Raw genomic sequence first — 19474 nt, 5'->3', positions numbered from 1 at the left:
CACTGGATGTTTGCCTTTCATCGCCAATAATCATGATCATAATATCCATAGTGTAGCGGCCCCTTTAACTGTGGGCGTCACCGGATGTAACGGCCCGGTCTCTTGCAGGGTCGTTACAATATTATTCCTATTAACGTTGATAATTATCGTGTTTATTAACGAATAATGCTTGTTTACGTCGATTATTTTCCCGTGTTTGCCCCCATAAAAAACGGGGGCAGCTATGTACACAAGCAAGTAGCGACCATAGCAACGGTTGCTATGTACGCTGTTGACGCGGTCACTGTTGGGGGGCGGAGCTTGGCGCGGCGGTTGTTTACGAACGCGCGTGCAGCGCTGCAAAGACTACGTTTGATTGGCTGACACTTTCAAACGCCCCGTCGCGGTTACAAATAAAAACCGTCAGACAACGTTGGATTGAATTCATTCTCAACATGATACTCAACGTGATGGAAGGTTGGACGCTGGTCCAGGTGTTAGGACGCGGAGCTTTTGGAGAAGTCAGAATGATTGTCAACAAACGAACTCAGGAGCCCGTGGCTCTGAAGGTGTTGGACACCTCCAAGAGTGACTGGGACAGGGCTTGCACCAAGCGGGAGATCTGCATCCACAAGGCTCTCCGACACGCCAACATCGTACGTTTCTACTGCCACCGGAGCGAGGGCCCGACGGAGTATCTGTTCCTGGAGTACTGCAGTGGAGGAGAGCTGTTCGACCGCATACAGCCGTGCGTGGGTCTGGAAGAGCCACAAGCTCACAGGTATTTTGTGCAGCTTATTGCAGCCGTTGAGTACCTCCACCGCCGGGGCGTCGCGCACAGAGACATCAAGCCTGAGAACATCCTGCTGGACGAGAAGGACAACCTGAAGCTGGCCGATTTCGGTCTAGCCGAAGTGTTCCGTTATGATGATGGCAGCGAGCATCTCCTCAGCAGAAAGTGTGGCACACTTTGGTACACGGCCCCAGAGGTTCTGGTCCAGATGGAGTTCAGAGCCCCGCCTACAGACCTGTGGTCCTGTGGGGTGGTCCTGACCAACATGCTGACCGGAATTATGCCCTGGGATCAGCCCAGCGACACGAGTCGGGAGTATCTAGACTGGCTCAAGAAGAAAATCTACCTGGATCCTTGGAACAGAATCCACCCCACGCCACTCAGTCTGCTGTGTAAGATACTGCTGCACAGCCCGGAGGGGCGCATCTCCATCCCGGACATAAAGAGCCACCGTTGGTTCACCCAGACTCAGAGAGCAGGTGGAAACCTGCACTCCCTGCAATCTGCACGCAAACACAACATACCCAGAACCAGCTGTGAAGTCTGGGTATGAGAACATGTGGGAACATGGTCTATTAAGTGCCAGCATGACATTTTTAGCTCAGACTTGAGCTAGCTTATTTATATATAAAAAAAAAAAAGTCAAAAAAAAGTTTTGCACTGAGTGCCAGCATGACATTTTTAGCTCAGACTTGAGCTATCTTATTTATATAAAAAAAGAAAAGACAAAAAAAAGTTTTGCACTCAATGAGTGCCAGTATGACATTTTGAGCTCAGACTTGAGCTAGCTTATAAAAAAAAAAAAAAAAAAAAATCCTCTCCTTTTGCTGTGACCTTGCCGTGGTGGAGAGGCTTGGGTGACTCAGTGGCCGCGATGCTGGTGGGGGTTCAATATGATTGACCCTGTCAGGGGAGGTTGGACCCCAACCAGCATCGCTGATGGTCAAAGAGTCCAGACAAACAACAGCACAGTGATATGGGGCCTTCTCAGTTTCAACCCCCTCCCTATGGAACTCAATCCTAGCTCATATCCATAGCACTTGCAATTGTATGCATTACTTTTAGTTTGACTTGGTTCCACAGGTTAAGTGCAGCTTTCTTCTAACATGAGAATGTGGTGCAGGTATTGTACCAGTAGGTGTCAGTAAGCTCACACACAGACTCTCACCGAATACAACCTTACACTGAATCTGATTCTAATGTATGTTTAGTATTAATACAATAAAATAAAATCTAGCTAATAAGTGTAACTAATAACTGAAGCTGTCAGATAATTGTTGTGGACTCTGAGTTCAGTGGAGTAGAGGCTATCAAAATGCCTAAACATGGAAATATACTTAACAGCAATGGACTTTCTATGACAGATGAATGACCAAAATAAACTACACATTAGAAAGGTGAAAATCCCCAAATCGCTTATAATAAGCAGAAGATTATGAAGTATTGGGCAACCAAAGTCAGAGGGGCAAGGAGACTGGGGGTATGGCTGGCATCGGTAATCCCCACCCACATTGTGTGAAATTAACTCTGATTGGCTCTTACAGTATACTGGTGGAAAGCACGTGACTCGAGGTTATGTATGCTGCATGCTTTCACTGTCGGGTGTTGCTGCAATCAGTTATCGAAAGAGGTAAACAAACCTTAACATAACATTCATGTTGATCAGTTTATGTGATTGCTTTTTGTGTGTCTTGACTTGCAGAAAGCTGTAAAGTGCTTGCATGTGTTAAGGCAAGAACGCACGAATTAACTTAAATGTCACAGTGAGTGTTGTAACTGTCCATGAAATGTCCTCTGCACAGAGACATCTGTCAGACTAATGTATTTGAGTCAAACATTGTATTGTATAATTTAAGGACTAAATGCTCTGTAAAAAAAACAGATACTGGTGCTGAGTGCAGAGCACTTTGTTCTGAGCAATGAGTTCTTCTCATTGCTCATTAAAACCTTCTCACCTCTCAGCCTAGTTTCTTCTTTTTTCCCCCCACCCTTTTTAATAATAACTTTATACAATAACTACTAGGCTACAGAGGTGAAAAGGTTTTACGGCCTTATGACTGCTCACTGCTGACCATGTAGTGCTAGCCTTGGATCTAGAGATTATCATAGATGTATATCTATTCTGAGGATAGATATGAAAGTAAAAGTCAGACTTGATCAAATATATCTGTCATAGTCTTATTCCAAGGCTAGACCAGTGCCAGCTTTGGTAGATTGTTTTTACAGTAGGCCTAATCATTAATTAATGCCTGATAACACTAAACTAGTACTACATGTTACACAGAACAAATTGGGCAGTTGGTTATGTGTTGCCTCAATCTGTTGTTTGTTGCCAAAATGCCAACCAGCGTAGGCTATGCTGCTGCTATTACATGGCCCATGCCCCATTAAGCTACATATGCCATGTGTTGTAATAACAGAGAACAACAACATGGTCGATATGACTGCGGAAGTTTCTGTGTGACAAAGGCATGCTAGCCATGATATTATGACATCTGTTACTGTCACCTGTTATTTTATGCAACAGTGGTGCATGATGCTCATTTAGCCTGGCATTAGTGCAACTAGCAGAGGCCCCACTGCTTTCTTATAATCACAATAAATAAATACATCCATCAGTCTAACAACATTGTTCTAGTCCACATTTTCCTTGCAGGTATTTATAGTGTGATGGTGTACTTGTAGGCTATATGGCTGAATGAATTCTGAGAAAAATGCATCTCTCTTTCTCTCTATCCTACCTTACTTGATGCAGAACACAAGTAAAAAATGACTGCTGAGGTAATGCCAGAATCAAAGTCCAATGGTGTGTCAAACGGAGGAGCAAGGATTGTCGTCGAGGATGATGATGAGGTTTTAAGGTATGTTTTGTTGTTCGTCTCAATCATTGCTTGTACATTTTCTCATCATGAGTGCTCTACCACGAACAGCTACTGCCCTGGGAATACGGAGTTACAGACAATATGAAGTTAAAATTATAACTTGTCAGATTAAGTTTCAAGAAAATGAGTAATTGTGGACAATAAGTTATAATTATTATGAATTGAAAATATCTTGCATGCATTAGTTATTGATGGCCATAATGCAGCATGACAGCTTTGCTCTTCTGTCTTCTATCATCTCCATGCACCATCAGTCCAACTGACCTGTCCGAGCTGTTAGCGGAGGGGACCAAAGAGTCACATGACAAGGCGGAGAACTGTCAGTTTGTCAAAGACTTCCTTAGAGGGCGCATCAAGCGAGAGCTTTTCAAGGTTTGTCTTCTGGTCGCCAGTGAGTGTATTTACCGGTACATGGATTCTCCTTTATGTCAGAGCTTTTTCAATATGTCCTATATTTGGTATATTGTTTCCATGCATTTGACATGCTTCTCTTTACAGTATCTGTTACTAATACAGTAACTGTGGAAGTTACACAAACAACAAAAAGCTGTTTTATTAATAAAAGAGGAATGTGTTGGCATCGTATTGTTAACTATATGTGTGTGCTGTAGCTTATATTATCTATAGCAGTGCTTCCAAAACCTTTCAGCTCAAGACCCAAAAGATATTTGCCCAAACTAGTGAAATTAGCACGCTCAGAGCTTGCTATTTTCCTTGCTTTTTTATTTATGAAATACTTTTCAAAAATATTGGAACGTTTTTTAATTGATAGTTGTTGTTATTTTTTACTTTTTCAAATCTTATATATAAAGAATTAAATAATATATTTAAAAATGTGTCCCAACCCACTGGGAAACAATAATATATAGGGTCTCCCTCTCTCTCTCTCCTTACCAGAGAGGCACAGAAGCACTCTACTTTGTCTACTCAGCCTTGGAAGAGGAGATTGAGAAGAATCAAGACCACCACCAGTTTGCACCCATCTACTTCCCCACTGAGTTACATCGGAGGGAGGCTCTTGCCCGAGACCTGGAGTATTTCTACGGAGAAGACTGGGAGAAACAGGTCAGCAGCAGTACTGAGCCTTGATAGTGCAGTGGGCAACAGATCAGAGTCGATTGTGATGGCCAATTGGCCATTGCAACCAAATGATGTTTTATCTTTCAGCAGCAGAACTGTCTGCTGCTTGAGCCTGTGCAGGTTAGACAACTGACACCATCATACTACAGAGCATAAAATAGGCTTCAGGTCACCACACAACCGCTGATGTATCAATGGAGAGGGGTCTTTTAAACACCTGCTCCAGTCACCTCTGATGACGGAAAACATGAATGTTTATTAAAGCTCAATGATTCAATATTATAGGTTATTACATGGCTGGGTTGAAACTGTTGATAACAGACCGCTCCGCTCTATAACAGACCGATGCCTAATCAAAGGCTCAGAGCACCTCCTGCACTCAGGCTGCACTGCATGATCCAACATGAGAGCCACGTAAACAAACACACAGTGTCATTTACAACTAAACGTTGCTCTCAAAAATATCTCTCTTTAAAAATATTTGAAGCGTGAAAGACGATGCAGTAACAGAAAATGGATTATATTTGACCAACACTTCCTTGTTTTTCAAGGCGAATGTGTGTTGTGTTGGGGGGACGCCCAGCGCCCAGACGCCCAGCGCAACACTTGTGTAAATTATGAATTCTAGAGTAGCCGGGTAATAAACGGGATAATGACTGGATGAGCGGTCGTTATCGAGAAATAAAATCCAGACAGGCTGATAACCCCAGAGGCGATTTTATTTCTCGATAAAGACCGCTCATCCAGACGTTATCCCTTACATTTTGTATGTCAAACACCAGCTTTCATGTTGTTTCACCATGTCCCAACAGATCAGCCTCTCTCCAGGTACAAAGCCTTATGTTGACCGAATTCACGAGGTGGGAGCCAAGGATCCAGTTCTGCTGGTGGCTCACTCCTACACCCGCTACATGGGAGACCTTTCTGGAGGGCAGATCCTGAAGAAGGTGGCGCAGCGGGCACTGAAACTCCCTTCCACAGGCGAGGGCCTCAACTTCTACCAGTTCGAGGGGATCCACAGTCACAAGGGCTTTAAGCAACTGTACAGGTGCAGGATGAACGAGATAGAGATGGATGCTGAGACCAAGGAGAGGATCGTGGCCGAGTCCAATCTGACCTTTGGCTTCAACATGATGGTAAGGGAAATGCAGTGCGTGTGGTGGCCTCAGTGGTGTTTACTGTCAATAGAGGTTCTGATACCTACGTCTCCAAAATAGTCTTTCTCCTTGTTGAATGAAAATGCATTAAACAGAGGCAATTATTCTAGTTAGTACACTATATTCTGTATATACATACCATTTGTATATTTTGTTTTCTAAATAGAATCCAGCTATGATTTCCTTAGTGCAAAACTGCATAAACAAGAATAAGACAACTGTTATAAGAATACCATATTCGGAAGCCTTTTTATATATGTCTTAAAATGATATACAGTATGATTAATGTCTACAAATTCACCATCTCTATTCACCACCTTTTATGTATCGTGTAAAGTTATCCCCGATGGAGTCTGCTGACCCAAATTATGTCATAGGTTTTTATTAGTTTCTCCATAGTGAAAGGTACTACAGAGTAATTAAAACATTTAAATGGCAAAATGTGTCTGAACATGTTCTAATGAAAATGCCTCTTAGATTTTAAGTTCCAACTGTAAAGTTTTTATTTTATTTTTTAATTTCTAAAGCTGTATTATGTCACCTTTTTTCATACATTTTTATTTTGACCAATCTGTATAATAGTTTTTAATGAATGAAAAGCTTTATTTGGAGTTTAAAGTAGACAACAAAATCAACGAAAAAATAAATACAAAAAAATAAACAAGCACCACAGGCAACAAAACAATACCATAAATAATTTACATGTTCGAAAAGGAATAGGATGAAGTATACAACATATCTAATCCTACCCCTTCATTACTCCTACCTTAGCGACATCACATTTACACCAATCTTGGTATAGATACAATATTACTTGTAAATCGTATCGCTATGAATGAACCAACATCGTCCATGTATCGTATCGTCAACCATGTATCGTAATATGTATCGTATCGTTGTTCAAATGTATCGTTACACCCCTAAGATTAGTTCAGCTTTAAGTGCAGTAACATATTTGAACATGTTTAAGATTCTGTCTATATTCATTGAATCACAGGTATTCACAGAACTTGAAGAGATTGGGAAGACCATCAAAGAGGAGGTCCAAGATGCAGGCATTGGACACAGTCATGCAGAGACTATGCAGGGAGAAGACATCAACAAGTGTCCGTATTATGCTGCTAAAATGGGTAAGTCAACACAAAGAGTCTTTTGTGATGTTAAACGAGTAGTTCACCCCCAAAATGTATTTTTTTTCTATTGATTACTCACAGCATGGAGACTTGAGTTCATTAATATTCTTTTTGTATTTTCTTTGATTATAGTAAATTTACCCCCACTGATTCTGGATGGGGACCCGAATAAATGTGGGTCCCACCCGGAATCAATACATTTATTGTAATCAAATTATTGTCTTAGGAATGCAACAAAAAACTAAAGATATTATCCTTTAATGTAATTTCCATATGACTGTCAATGATCAAATTACTCATCCTGGTCTTTATGTCTGCCACACTCATTCATACGTCTGTCTTCTTTCTTTTCTTCATGTGCCTCTTCTTCACAGCCGCCAGTGGAAATCCCAGCTATGCATGTCAGTTAGCCATGACACTTCTTAGACACCCTACCTGCCAGTTGGTGCTGGCCTCTTGGGTGGCTGCCTTTGCTGGACTGGCTGCCTGGTACATCATGTGATCTGTCATAGACCGATTCATCCAGTTACTACTAGGCTCAGACACAGTTTATTGCTATTATTAGCAAGAAAAAGTACAAAATTTGACTACCCCCCCAACTTCTCATTGTTTCTACAGGACACTAATAATGTGTTATAGTACTGTAGATCTGTTGCTCCCGAGTACCAACCTATTTCTTCAAGGACCCGTTACTGCTGTTTTCCCGTTCTACCAGGACTATAACTGCATTTTGTCTGTCTTTGTAGTTATGTACACAGTATTATGGTATCAACACAGCGCCTGAGGGCATTGTTGATGTAGCGCTCATACTCCTTTCTCTCTGGGAGTGAAGCTGCATGGGATGTGCCACAGGGAGCTGGTATGCTCGGACACATCCCTGACAGGCTGGGGGGGGGGGGGGGGGGGGGGACACAGTGGCAAGTGAGTCGTTGGCTTACATCAACCATCAAGAGGGTGAGAGAATGATCTCCATGTCTCCACAGTGTGGCAGTGGCTGAGAGGCTGCTTCTGGGCTCTCTACCATCTGCACATGCAGCGTACATTCCCAGGGTCCACAACATGATAGTATACATGCTTGTGGGCAGGGCCACACGAGGGGGACACATGCCTGCATAATGTTGTGCTTAAAATAGTGTATGGCAGAATTTGAGTAGACATTCTTGTGTCTGGAACCCCTGGTTCTGGATGCCATCTGCCCAGTGCCCACAACTGGCCGGAGGAACTGCTGTATATCTTCTCCTTATCCCTGCCATACTGGACAGGCTACAGTTTGATATTGACTTCCCCGTTCAGGCTACTGCACCCTCGCTTCAGTCTTTATAGGGGTAGCCTAACCACTGTATGTATACTGTAAGTACTGTATGCATCATGGTAGTGAATCGCTGAATCCTTAACTCAAATCTGTCCCTCTGCTGTGGAGTTATACAATCAGGTCACATACTGTAACTGCAGTGACCTATAGTATGTAACCTTTGCTGTAACTGTCTAATGCAGTGGTTCTCAAACTTGGGGTCGGGACCCCAAGTGGGGTCCCCAAATTATTTTGTGGGGTCCACCAACACCGATGATTAGCTTAATGTAAAAAAAAATGTAAACAACAGTAAACAAACTACCACACATAAAGCTCCTCAGTGGTCTCTCCAGGCTCAATAGGGTACATGTGTAATTGTGTATACAGGGCATCTGCACATTTATAAAGTGACTATTGAAGGACTTTCAAGACCGTTTTAACACCAAACTGGTCAAACTGTCAAATATTAAGAAAACAAGAGGCGAACATTGTGAAAATAGCAGATCTACATGCTCACTGCGAGGCGTTGTGAGAATAAGATCTGCTATTTTTACAATATTTATCTGTGGAACCGAGTCACATTAAATGTAATACCTACAATTCCAAGTGCTTGTCAGGGTGGGGTTCCCGAGTTCATATGTTTATTTTGGGGGTCACGGCCTAAAACAGTTTGAGAACCCCTGGTCTAATGTTATGCGAGACAAATGAATCCTGGTAGGATGGAAAATCCTCAGTAACAGAGAGATCCAGAGTTAGCCATCTCTTCTGGATCCAGAGGTTTGTTGACATCTCAGTGTTGTGCTATTGTGTTTTATGTGCAGTATTTCCAGCCCCTTTACAAGGACACTGACAAAGTATTGGTTTTGATTTCCTACCTGAAATGTACATGTTTCATGTGCAATTACTGTAGAGGAGATTCATTGCACTTTAAAATAGTATTGAAAATACATTATGGCTCAATAGAAATTCATATTTATGGACATAACTGTTACATAGTGTGAGAATTGTGTAAATGTAAAATCTCATACTTAAGTTTGATCATGTTATTCTCAATAATTCATAATAGGGTGCAACAAAATGTTATGCTTTGTGACCTTGGATGTACTGTAATGTCAATTGGCAACAACATACTCATAAATTCACTCTTTCAAGACACTGTAATTATGTTTTAACAGTGAACAGGCGTGTCTCAGTTTAATTGCTTGGTTGCAATAATTTATTGTGCATTAAATATTGAAACACGTGATTTTAGTCACTTTGAATGTGAGTTCAATACTGAAATATTCAACAACGTACACAAATAAGTCTTGTCTTCAACAAATCACGCATCACGATAAAGACCCAAACACCTTTTCAAAAGCACGTTTGTCCACCACTTGTCCAAACCGCAAGGAGAAATACAAGGTCTGTGGGGTACTGAACCTCTTCAGCTTCAGAATGGGTTCACCCACTTCGTCCCCTGCGTCCCCGATGGTCATGACGTCCAACACGGGCATGTACGTGTCGCGCCGCCTGCCCCAGAAGCTGAGGTGAGACACTTTGAGGGTGGTCTGGGAGGAATCCAGGTACATCATGCCCACCACCCTCCTGAGGAAGTGACTGGCGGTGTACAACATGACGCCGGCGAACGCCGCTATGCCAGTGCTATAAGTGACCAGGAAGTAGGACACGTCACCCTGGAGATAGAGGTAATAGACGGGAGGCAGGATGACCAGGGTGATGGCCGTCTGAAGCAGTTTGAGCCTGGAGAGACCACTGAGGAGCTTTATGTGTGGTAGTTTGTAGATCAAGCTGTACTGCTTCTGTGTGGACAGGTCACAGTATTTTGACAGGGCGATCACTTGGGAAGAACAAAGCTGAATGGGTGCCATTAGTCCTCCGTGGGGCCGCACACCCGAGCTTCTCAGCACACATGATGATCCTCTGGCACAGGAGAGTAGTTGCGAAGTTAGCCTGGGAAGGACTGCTGTTGACCTAAGCTGTATCAGATAGAAAGATCAAAGGAATTTAAAATTAACATGAAAATATATAACAAACGTGTGATTGATTGATTGATTGATTAATTGATTGATTGAAGACTATTAGAAATTTTCATTGGAAAAGGTAGAGTTTCATGACAGTACAGTTCACTGGTACAAGGTCAACTAAAAGGAGATCCTTTCTGTTTTTTTTTAGTGTATGTACATGCACACACACACACACACACACACACACACACACACACACTGACTAGTATACTATGACATCTGCATTGTAGAACATGTTATAGCCAGCTAACTGTCTAGGTATTACAATTACAATTGGCTATGTGCACTAATAATCAGGATCAAACGTTAGTGTCTACTTTCTCCAGAGCTCATGCATGTCAAGTTAATAAAAATAAAATTGAGAAAATGGACAGAAGTCTGTCTTACCATGACGGACAGAAAGCTTAATTCCAACCAAATGTCAATAAAAAGATAACAGCATGGATGCAGCCATGTTTAAACTTCAACCCGGATGTAGTTGATGATGGTGAACAAAAACAACTAGGCGTGTCCTCTCTGGTGGGCAATTTACTGGTTCGTTTATAAGTGTATTATCTATTATGGGATATACATTTTATTTTATTTAGTAAAAAAATATATATATTTGACGAAACGTTGCATATCAAGCTTTCTGTAGTACCTAGGCAGTGGCAAGAAGAAACTAAAGCATGTTTTCTATTTACTGTTCTGTGCTCGGATCCGATCCAAAGCCCCGCCTACTGTATCCGGTTTTTTGGAACAAAGGCAAGCATAGTACGTATTCCTTTCCGTATCCGCTCTAAACCGGATATCCCAACTACAATGTGAATGGATCCACCTGAACCCCAGTCATTTGACGTAAAGACGTGCATAACGTGGTGCGTAATATTGCGTACCCAGTAGTGCTTTGGGGGCCGGACGCGACCGGACGCCGTGTGGCCGGAAATATTTCCCCACATGCACGCGCACGGACGGCACCGAACGGTGCACGACCGTGTAAACGCGTGCATACCCCCCGCGAGAGCCGCGACAACCCCCCACCCCGCGAATCCGCGATAACTACAAGCAATACTTTAATCAGTGGCTACTACTATGCATAACAGGTTTCTAGTGGTGAATGTGTGAGCGTCCTCAAGCCTCTATTCATATGGATATATAGCCTACTTAGGTTTCCAGCTGTGACTGCATGTGCATGTGTCGATGTGTGTGTGTCCTCATCCATTACTGTGGTATTTAGTGTTTGAGATTCGTTCAAGGCAAACTTTGTTTCTCTATCCTACTGCAGCGCTGTATTTTCTAAATGAATTTAAAGAAAGTAGAACATAACATCTTAAGTAACAATGCAAATGTAATTAAGACTAGAAAACTATTGTTTTCCCACCATTAGATCTGCTGACATCCTTTCTATCTAAATAGCCTCTAGAGGCGCGTGCACGCGCGTGCACGTGACGTCAATAAATGACCGTCCGCCCGGAAAAAAAAATCCCAAAGCACCACTGTGCGTACCCCATCTGCTGAGCTGTCATATGGTCATGTTTGTTATCATATCGGATATAGGCCATAGGTTATCAGCCACCAGCTCAACCCAGCCATGTGCGACACTAATAGAATGGCAATTCTGCTGAGGCGTGGACATTTATTATAACTTATCGTTCTCAGACTGGGACACGAAGACGGAACAAACCTCTCCCCATAGAACATGACCTTTTCAGGGACTTGCGTGTTGAAAGAAGAAGGAACAAGCAGTTAAGTCAGACAGACAGACAGACAGACAGACAGAGAGAGAGAAAGTTCCAACCCTGGACACTGCTGTCTGTCTTGTCACATGTAGCCTGCAGACATCATGTTGCAGCTAGGAGATGATGTGACACTTTACTCCCTGGTGTTCGTCGTGGTTCTGCTGGGGACCAGAAGTCCTGTGTGGTCCACCGGCCTCACGGCTGCCTTGTACGTCTTCTTGCTGGCGTTTCGCTTCCCTCAGGTCAGTGGTGGGACAACTTAAAGTACTCAACTGTTTTACTAAGTAAAAGTATCACTGCAACACTGCAACAATGTAAAAGAAAAACTCTGTTAACAACTGTCCAGAATTCAAAATGTACATGTACATGTAAAAGTGCAAAAGTATTGGTATAAAATTACATAAAGTACCAAAAGTAAAAGCCTACTCATTATGCAGAATGACCCATTTCAAGTTTTCAAATGTAAAACAATCATTTGAAAATACCAGATCTACAAGCTTGTGATCTGTTATTTTCAAATGGCCAAAATGTATATGGCTGAAGTGGTTAATGCATGTTTTGTAATAATAATCAAAATCTACAAAGTAACTAGTAGCTAAAGTTTTCAAATAATTGTAGTGGAGTAAAAGTACAATATTTGCCTCTGAGTTATTATGACATATTTGTATATGAGTAAAAGTAAAATTACTGAAAACTGGGAATACTCAAATAAAGTGCAAATACCTCAAACCCAAATGCATTCGGGTAAGGTTCCCATCCCCATCTGGAATCAATGGGCGTACATGTACTATAATCACATTTCTGTCTTATCCGGAATGCGACAAATACAAAAACATATTATTGAACTCAAGTCTCCATGTTGTGAGTAATCAATAGAAAAAAGTCATTTTGTGAACTACTTCAAGTAAATGTACTCTTTTACACCACTGCCTCAGGTGCCACAGAGCCGGGCACGACAGGTGCTGCGACCAGCCAGAGCTACAGGCTCTTCCACGGTGTCCGCCATCGCCCACCGTGGTGGGGGACACGATGCGCCAGAGAACACCATAGCAGCTATACGAGAGGTGAGGAGGGGTCAAAACAACCATTCTTTATGGGACAAGGGGGTCTTTATCCCATAATGTCAAAATGAAGCTGACCAGGAGGACACATCTGGGATGCATGATGATGGGTGTCCTGTTTAAATGGAAAACCACACCACACATTTGCTTACAGCCTATTTCCATGCAAGCTAGGATATGAATTAATACAATCTTACATTGTATATAATTGTATAATTGCTTGCCCAGACAACACTAGTTAGTAGTACATCCTTATTTATTTGTGCCCCTACCTAAAATAATACAGTCTGAAATAGAGTCTAATACAGTCAATTAATTGATTACAAAGGACCCCAATGTAAACAACCATAGTGCTTTCTTGTGTTTAAATCCTATTAGTAGACCTTGTATCTGAACTGTACTGTCCTGTGCATTTCCTATGCAAACTAACTACTAATTGATATATTAAATCAATCAAAAAAGAAAACATTTAGATTCACAACTCTTCCTAATCTCTTTGAAGTTTAGATTATACTCAAGTTTGAAGGTCTCTCCATTGAGGTTAAAATTAAAGGATAAGCTACTTCGGCCTGTCATCAGATTCTTGGTGAATATTGTGACAAATATCTATGATTCTCTCTTATATTGTTGTTCTGCTGCTGCCAGGCCAGTAAGAATGGTGCATCGGGTGTGGAGTTGGACCTGGAGTTCTCATCAGATGGCGTCCCTATTTTGATGCACGATGACACGGTGGACCGTACGACCAACGGCTCGGGAGCACTCAGTCAGATGAGCTTCTCTGAGCTGGCTAAACTGGATGCAGCTGCCAAACATCGACTCAGGTGAGAGGGAGACAGGGTTCCCACGGTCATGAAATTCCTGGAAATATTTTGAAATTAGAAAAAAAAAATAATAATTGAAAAGTTTTGGAATTCATCAAGGGTCCTGGAAAAATAGCTATGCATTGTCTTTGGTTATTGATTTTGTTAATACCTCTGAAATGACAAATTAAACATGGGCCAAATTGTCAAATATTAGAGGCAGAAATTGTGAAAATAGCCGATCTACATGCTCACAAAGCATGTAGATCTGCTATTTTCACAATAGAACAGTGTTATACAAAATTCCTCAACTCTTAGTGCTCGTCAGGGTGCCGGGTCCCCAGTTAAAATATGATTATTTCGGGGATCACAGCCTGAAAAGGTTGAGAACCACTGCCATATACTACCTGTCTTTGGGCATTGCGCATAGGAGTAAGCGACCTGTTATTGAGCTGAATTATTGTTATATAGTCCTGGAAATTATGTTAAATATTCTGGAAAAGTTTTGGAAATTCATTGGTAAAAATGTGTGGGAACCCTGGGGAGAGCGCTGGCATCTGTCAGGCCTCTCCTAAACATAGAGGCTGATGAGAAGCCTTGTCTCAGGGCCTGTCCAGTGTCCACACATCGAGAAGGATTATTATAAAGATAACTATAACGATAATAACGATGTGAGCAAATCCACACTGATTAACAATCAGTTCACCACTGTTATAATAGTTGTGGTGTGGAGTCCACCATCAACTTGAGTTAGAAAAAGAAAATATTAATATTTAGTTATCATAATAGTGTGCAAGGCCTTTGGAAGAGGGGTATGAAATTCATCACATGCATTTTGTGATCATAAATGCTGATTTAATGGAAATTATGTAAAATGATGACCCTGTGAATGTTTGCGCATGTGACAAAATAAAAAGTAAGTAAAAAATGCTGATTTATGTGTATATTACATTATGTGCACTCTTTCATGTTGACAGTTTATCATGGTGGTGTGAAATGAATCATTCTGCTGTTGTATCATAGGCAGCTTTGTAAAAGCAAGTCGGATAAATGCCTCAGTATGTACGTAATGATCCACTAGTCAAACAGTGGGGAGAAAGGGCTTCCAAAACACCACATAGTAAAGTGTAAATCAAGTGAGGAGGTCAGAAAGCTACTTGAATGCAGAACTATATATTTCTGTGGGTAGTTATTTGCAATTTAGCTCTAAAATACAGCAATGAATGCAATGTTCATTTCTACTTTTTGTAACATCTAATCCAGGGACCATGGTCTTAACTGTTTGCTTGTTGTTGCGGCCTTTCAGGGAAACATTTGCTGGTGAGAAGATCCCAACACTGCAGGAGGCTGTGGAGGAATGCATCAAACTCCAGCTCACCATCTACTTTGATGTTAAAGGACACCCAGACGAGGTACGGGTCGATCAAGTCAAGAGCCTGAATTGAAGTCTGAACGTTTTAATTGATTTGGATCACTAAAACATTGTTTCTCTGAGAATATCCGAGATGATGAATTCCTTGCTGAAAATCCATGCACACTCATTTCAATGAAGGTTGCTCATCCAGTGCAGACTGCCCTGAAAGTGTCTCTCCTTCTGGGGTTTGAGGACATTGATAGTGTCCTCTATGCTTGTTAAGTCAGCTTGTACACGTTCCAATACTGTAGTAAAGCTTGCAGTACCAGTTGGCCACTTGTCATATTTTGCTTCAACCAGCCCTTCTGGACCTCTGGGCTTGATGTATGCATGTATGAATATATTATGTGTCTTTCTCTACAACATATGGAATTTCTGTATTTTGCTCAGACATATATATGAAATAATACAGTATTTTTTTTTTGTCCAATATCATTATAATCTCACACCAGTATAATGGGATTTAGGTTAAAAATAAGCAAAGTATCCCTTTAGTTATCCACTCAGTTGGATGTTTGTCAAGTATTTCATCCTACTAACCTAAATCGATTAATCTTTTTGTATGTGGGAATGGTTGAGGTCAGGACTTAATGACTGACACAAGTCTGTTTGTTGTTAATCAGTACATTTTCAGTCAAGCGAAGGCATGCAGGGCTGTATCATAGATGGGGTTGTTGTTTCAGCCGGTCAGGGCCAGAGTTGTATTCCTACAGACACATACACAGAGGTCAGCCCACCTGCAAGTCTGTGAGGAATACACACATCCTGCAAACAAGTACCACATAATATCCAACAGCAAATGTGCTTGTTGTCCTCTCCTAGGCCGCAGCAGCTCTTAAGGAGTTGTATAAGAAACATCCAGTTCTTTACAACACCAGCATTGTCTGTTCCTTTGAGCCCAAAGTAATATACAGGGTAAGTAGGCAGTGCTATTACTGCTATAAGAGCTTTACATGTAAATTATACATATTTACACAGAGGTGTAGGAATGTACATTGTGGCTACATCAGGGGTCATCGTCATGCTGGCTTGTGGTGGAAAGTTTTGGCACGACATACACAAAATGAGTTATCAGGAAGACAATAATATTATCAGGGGAAAAAAGAGCTAGCCGTGATTAACCATAACAGTTCTGTAACTCTTAGTGTACAAATGGACCCATAAGGGTCCATTTGGTTCCATTTGTACACCATTTGTCCATTTGTACACTTCCATTTGTACACTCTTAGTTATGGGGGTCCTTGCAAATAAAACATGTGAGCCACTAATACTAGTGGTATGACACTAGCACCATACTGTACATATTCTGAAGTAAACCTGGAGACTTGACATTCAGTAATTGGGTTTTATAACCTAAATAAGAACATTAAAATGGTGTATAAAAAAGAAAATCTCAAATTTGCCACAGACAAGGCCAAGTCTTTGCCATGGACACATTTGTCCAGGTACGGACATGTTGATGACCCCTGAGCTACAGTACATATCAACGGTAATCTGTACTTGTTGGAGTCGATGAATGTTAAAAACGTCATCTCTGAATGGGTCTCTGTCTTTGTTGCCTCCTCCCGGCTCAGATGAGGCAGGCTGACCCGGACGTGGTCACAGCACTGACTCACCGGCCGTGGAGTCTGAGTCTCTTCGGAGACGGCAAGCCACGCTTCTCGTCACCATGGCAACACCACTGGACAACCCTCATGGACGTGCTGCTGGACTGGGCGCACCATCACCTGCTGTGGAAGTTCTGTGGAATCAGTGCCTTCCTGGTGCAGAAGAACTTTGTCTCACCGTGAGTCTCTCTAAGTCACATTACAGCCAGGGTCGGGACCCAGGGGGGGTCCCCAAATTATTTTCCCGGAATGAATAACTTAATGTGCAATGTTGTTTTCTCACTCAACTGCAAACAAACCAACATACAGTTTAAGTGTATAGACGTTATGTACACATTTCTAAAGTGACAAGAAGGACTTTTTAATATCTCTAAAATGACAAATTAAACATTGGCCAAATTGTCAAATATTAGAGGCAGAAATTGTGAAAATAGCCGATCTACATGCTCACAATGGCGTTGTGAGCATGTAGATCTGCTATTTTCACAATAGAAACGAGTTATACTGCTCTAAGCTAAACCAAAGGCACCAAACCCAAAGTCTCTCCAAACAGCATTGTGTTATTTAATCCTACAAGCAATTTGGGAAACAGTTGTTTCAAAATGATGCATTTCCTGTGTAAAATGATAAAAATAACATTTCACCGTCATCATGTAACACCTAACCTGTGTTATGTGTACATATTTTGCCGCTCCTACATCTGGCTTTGTCTGTTTGTTCCATGTCAGTATGGACTGTCATTGGTCATTTGGTGTCTGTTTGTACATATGGCCAGGGTCACATTTGCCAAGCTTTGCGGGACGCTGAATGAAATGAACCCATAAATGGCACTGCTCACTTCACACTGGGTGGATTTTCTTTTTAATGTTGAGTAGGGAAAACACATCATGTTATTTTTATTTTCAACACATTTTTAATTGAATGCTAAATGATTCATGAAACATATGTCTGTTAGCCTGATCAAACAACCTAAACACGAAATGTTGTGATTGTATCGAGACCTGAGGTGTCTGTGTGAGTTTGTTCAAAATTATAATTTTTACAAATGTTTTTCTTTCTCTCATATCAACAGGGACTATGTCCAATACTGGGCCCAGAGGGAGGTAGATGTGGTAGCGTGGACGGTCAACACGGCTGTGGAGAAGAAGTACTACCAAGACCTGTTGCAAATCAACTACATTACTGACAGCCTAGTGGAAGATTGTGATCCTCATTATTGACATTGGCATGGAGCTACAAATGTGTGTACACACACAAAAGACGTAAAGAAAAAAAAGTTACACTTCGGATTCTTCCAATGTATGAAAATGTCAACTTTAATTTGAATTAGGAGACTTCCATCTGGGCTAAATGCTGGCATGATAGCTTTAAGCACTGGGGGAGGTTTAAAGATGTTTGATATTGTACATGACAGAAATTATGCTAGAATATAGGGCATCATTTTATACATAGGCAGAATCTTGTTCACATTCATTTGTGTGCTAAAAGTGTGACTTTGAGACCTGTTAAACCATGCAATGTAAGCCAATTGGGAGCATAAATCAATGTTTAATCTCAGTAGCAACTGGTGAAGGGAAGATATCTTGGTAATATTTGGAGTTGCATCATGGTAAGCTAACTATACAACCCAAACCTCTACCAAAATGTAATTGTTTTAAGATTATATTTTCAGAATATTGTCTCTCAACCTAGTGCCATGTCACTTTATACACACAACTTGCTTGTATTTTTGACCTGTGAATGATGTGAATTGTTTGTGGTCTGCAAACTAGGAATCAAATACTAAACATATCTACTGTACTGTATCCATCAATAGAGGAGTGAATTGTTGCTGACAATCTGTGCATGCTCTTTTTAAATGATCCACCCTAATAACCTTAATACCTTTTTTTGAATACCACACAGTGAAATAACGAGCTGCTTTTTATTCTCATTCTCACGAAAGGGACAGTCACAATAACTTTTCACCAATAATAATAGTAGTAGTAGTAGTAGTAGTAGTAGTAGAATATTACTATAATTTAAGAATACTATAATAAAATTATACGAATTACAGGAATTGCATCCGACATTGACGCAGAGATGGAATAATGACATGCTTAGTAACAAGGCATGCATGGTAGCAGAAGCTCATAATGTAAGGTAACATTGCAAGAAGGCATACATACATGTACATTAGACCGGATTAGGATTTAAAGAAAGCATTAGATGCTGAGAAATACATTTTGAAACAATACTGTCAAAAGGGTCGACACCCACAGTCCCACACGTGGGCTGTTTTTAGACCCCTGATTTTCATGTAAGCACCTCTAAACAATATAAAATATTAATACATTTTTAAAACAAAGTCCCTACCGACTTATTTTGACAGTATGGTTGATGCTCAGTCCCGACCGACTTATTTTGACAGTATGGTTGATGCTCACTAGGAAAGGATACTTACATTTTAATTTTCATTCTGACCACTGTATTTTTTAACAGTTCGGCATGTCAAAATATATGGTCTTCTGTCTGGGTTTTGTGATTTAACAT

The 19474-nt window shown here is 41.2% G+C and overlaps 3 protein-coding genes across 3 annotated transcripts; 2 read left to right on the top strand and 1 right to left on the bottom strand.

The window, feature by feature from the left end:
* Positions 1 to 2352: 2352 nt before the first annotated feature.
* On the top strand, positions 2353 to 7888 carry hmox2a (heme oxygenase 2a). Its single transcript, XM_080721077.1, has 7 exons — positions 2353 to 2402; positions 3528 to 3633; positions 3909 to 4026; positions 4552 to 4719; positions 5547 to 5870; positions 6889 to 7021; positions 7399 to 7888. Exons 2-7 carry the CDS (start codon positions 3542 to 3544, stop codon positions 7524 to 7526), a joined length of 963 nt encoding a protein of 320 aa, XP_080577203.1. The 5' UTR covers positions 2353 to 2402; positions 3528 to 3541; the 3' UTR covers positions 7527 to 7888.
* Positions 7889 to 9643: 1755 nt separating this feature from the next.
* Positions 9644 to 10745, bottom strand: tmem186 (transmembrane protein 186; the record flags this gene model as incomplete). Its single annotated transcript, XM_080721563.1, has 2 exons — positions 10730 to 10745; positions 9644 to 10294 (listed from the first exon to the last, which is right to left on the bottom strand). The coding sequence occupies exons 1-2, from the start codon at positions 10730 to 10732 to the stop codon at positions 9644 to 9646; spliced, it is 654 nt and encodes a 217-aa protein (XP_080577689.1). The 5' UTR covers positions 10733 to 10745.
* Positions 10746 to 11940: 1195 nt separating this feature from the next.
* Positions 11941 to 18747, top strand: gde1 (glycerophosphodiester phosphodiesterase 1). The gene is made up of 7 exons (XM_080721009.1): positions 11941 to 12302; positions 12996 to 13124; positions 13767 to 13942; positions 15228 to 15333; positions 16158 to 16250; positions 16910 to 17121; positions 18015 to 18747. Exons 1-7 carry the CDS (start codon positions 12165 to 12167, stop codon positions 18160 to 18162), a joined length of 1002 nt encoding a protein of 333 aa, XP_080577135.1. The 5' UTR covers positions 11941 to 12164; the 3' UTR covers positions 18163 to 18747.
* Positions 18748 to 19474: the final 727 nt, after the last annotated feature.

This window comes from Nannobrachium achirus (genome assembly GCF_963921795.1).
Source record: "Nannobrachium achirus genome assembly, chromosome: 3".
Taxonomy (NCBI): Eukaryota; Metazoa; Chordata; class Actinopteri; order Myctophiformes; family Myctophidae; genus Nannobrachium; species Nannobrachium achirus.
The sequence above is the reverse complement of the archived record's forward strand: the minus strand, read 5'-3'. Positions and strand labels throughout refer to the sequence as shown.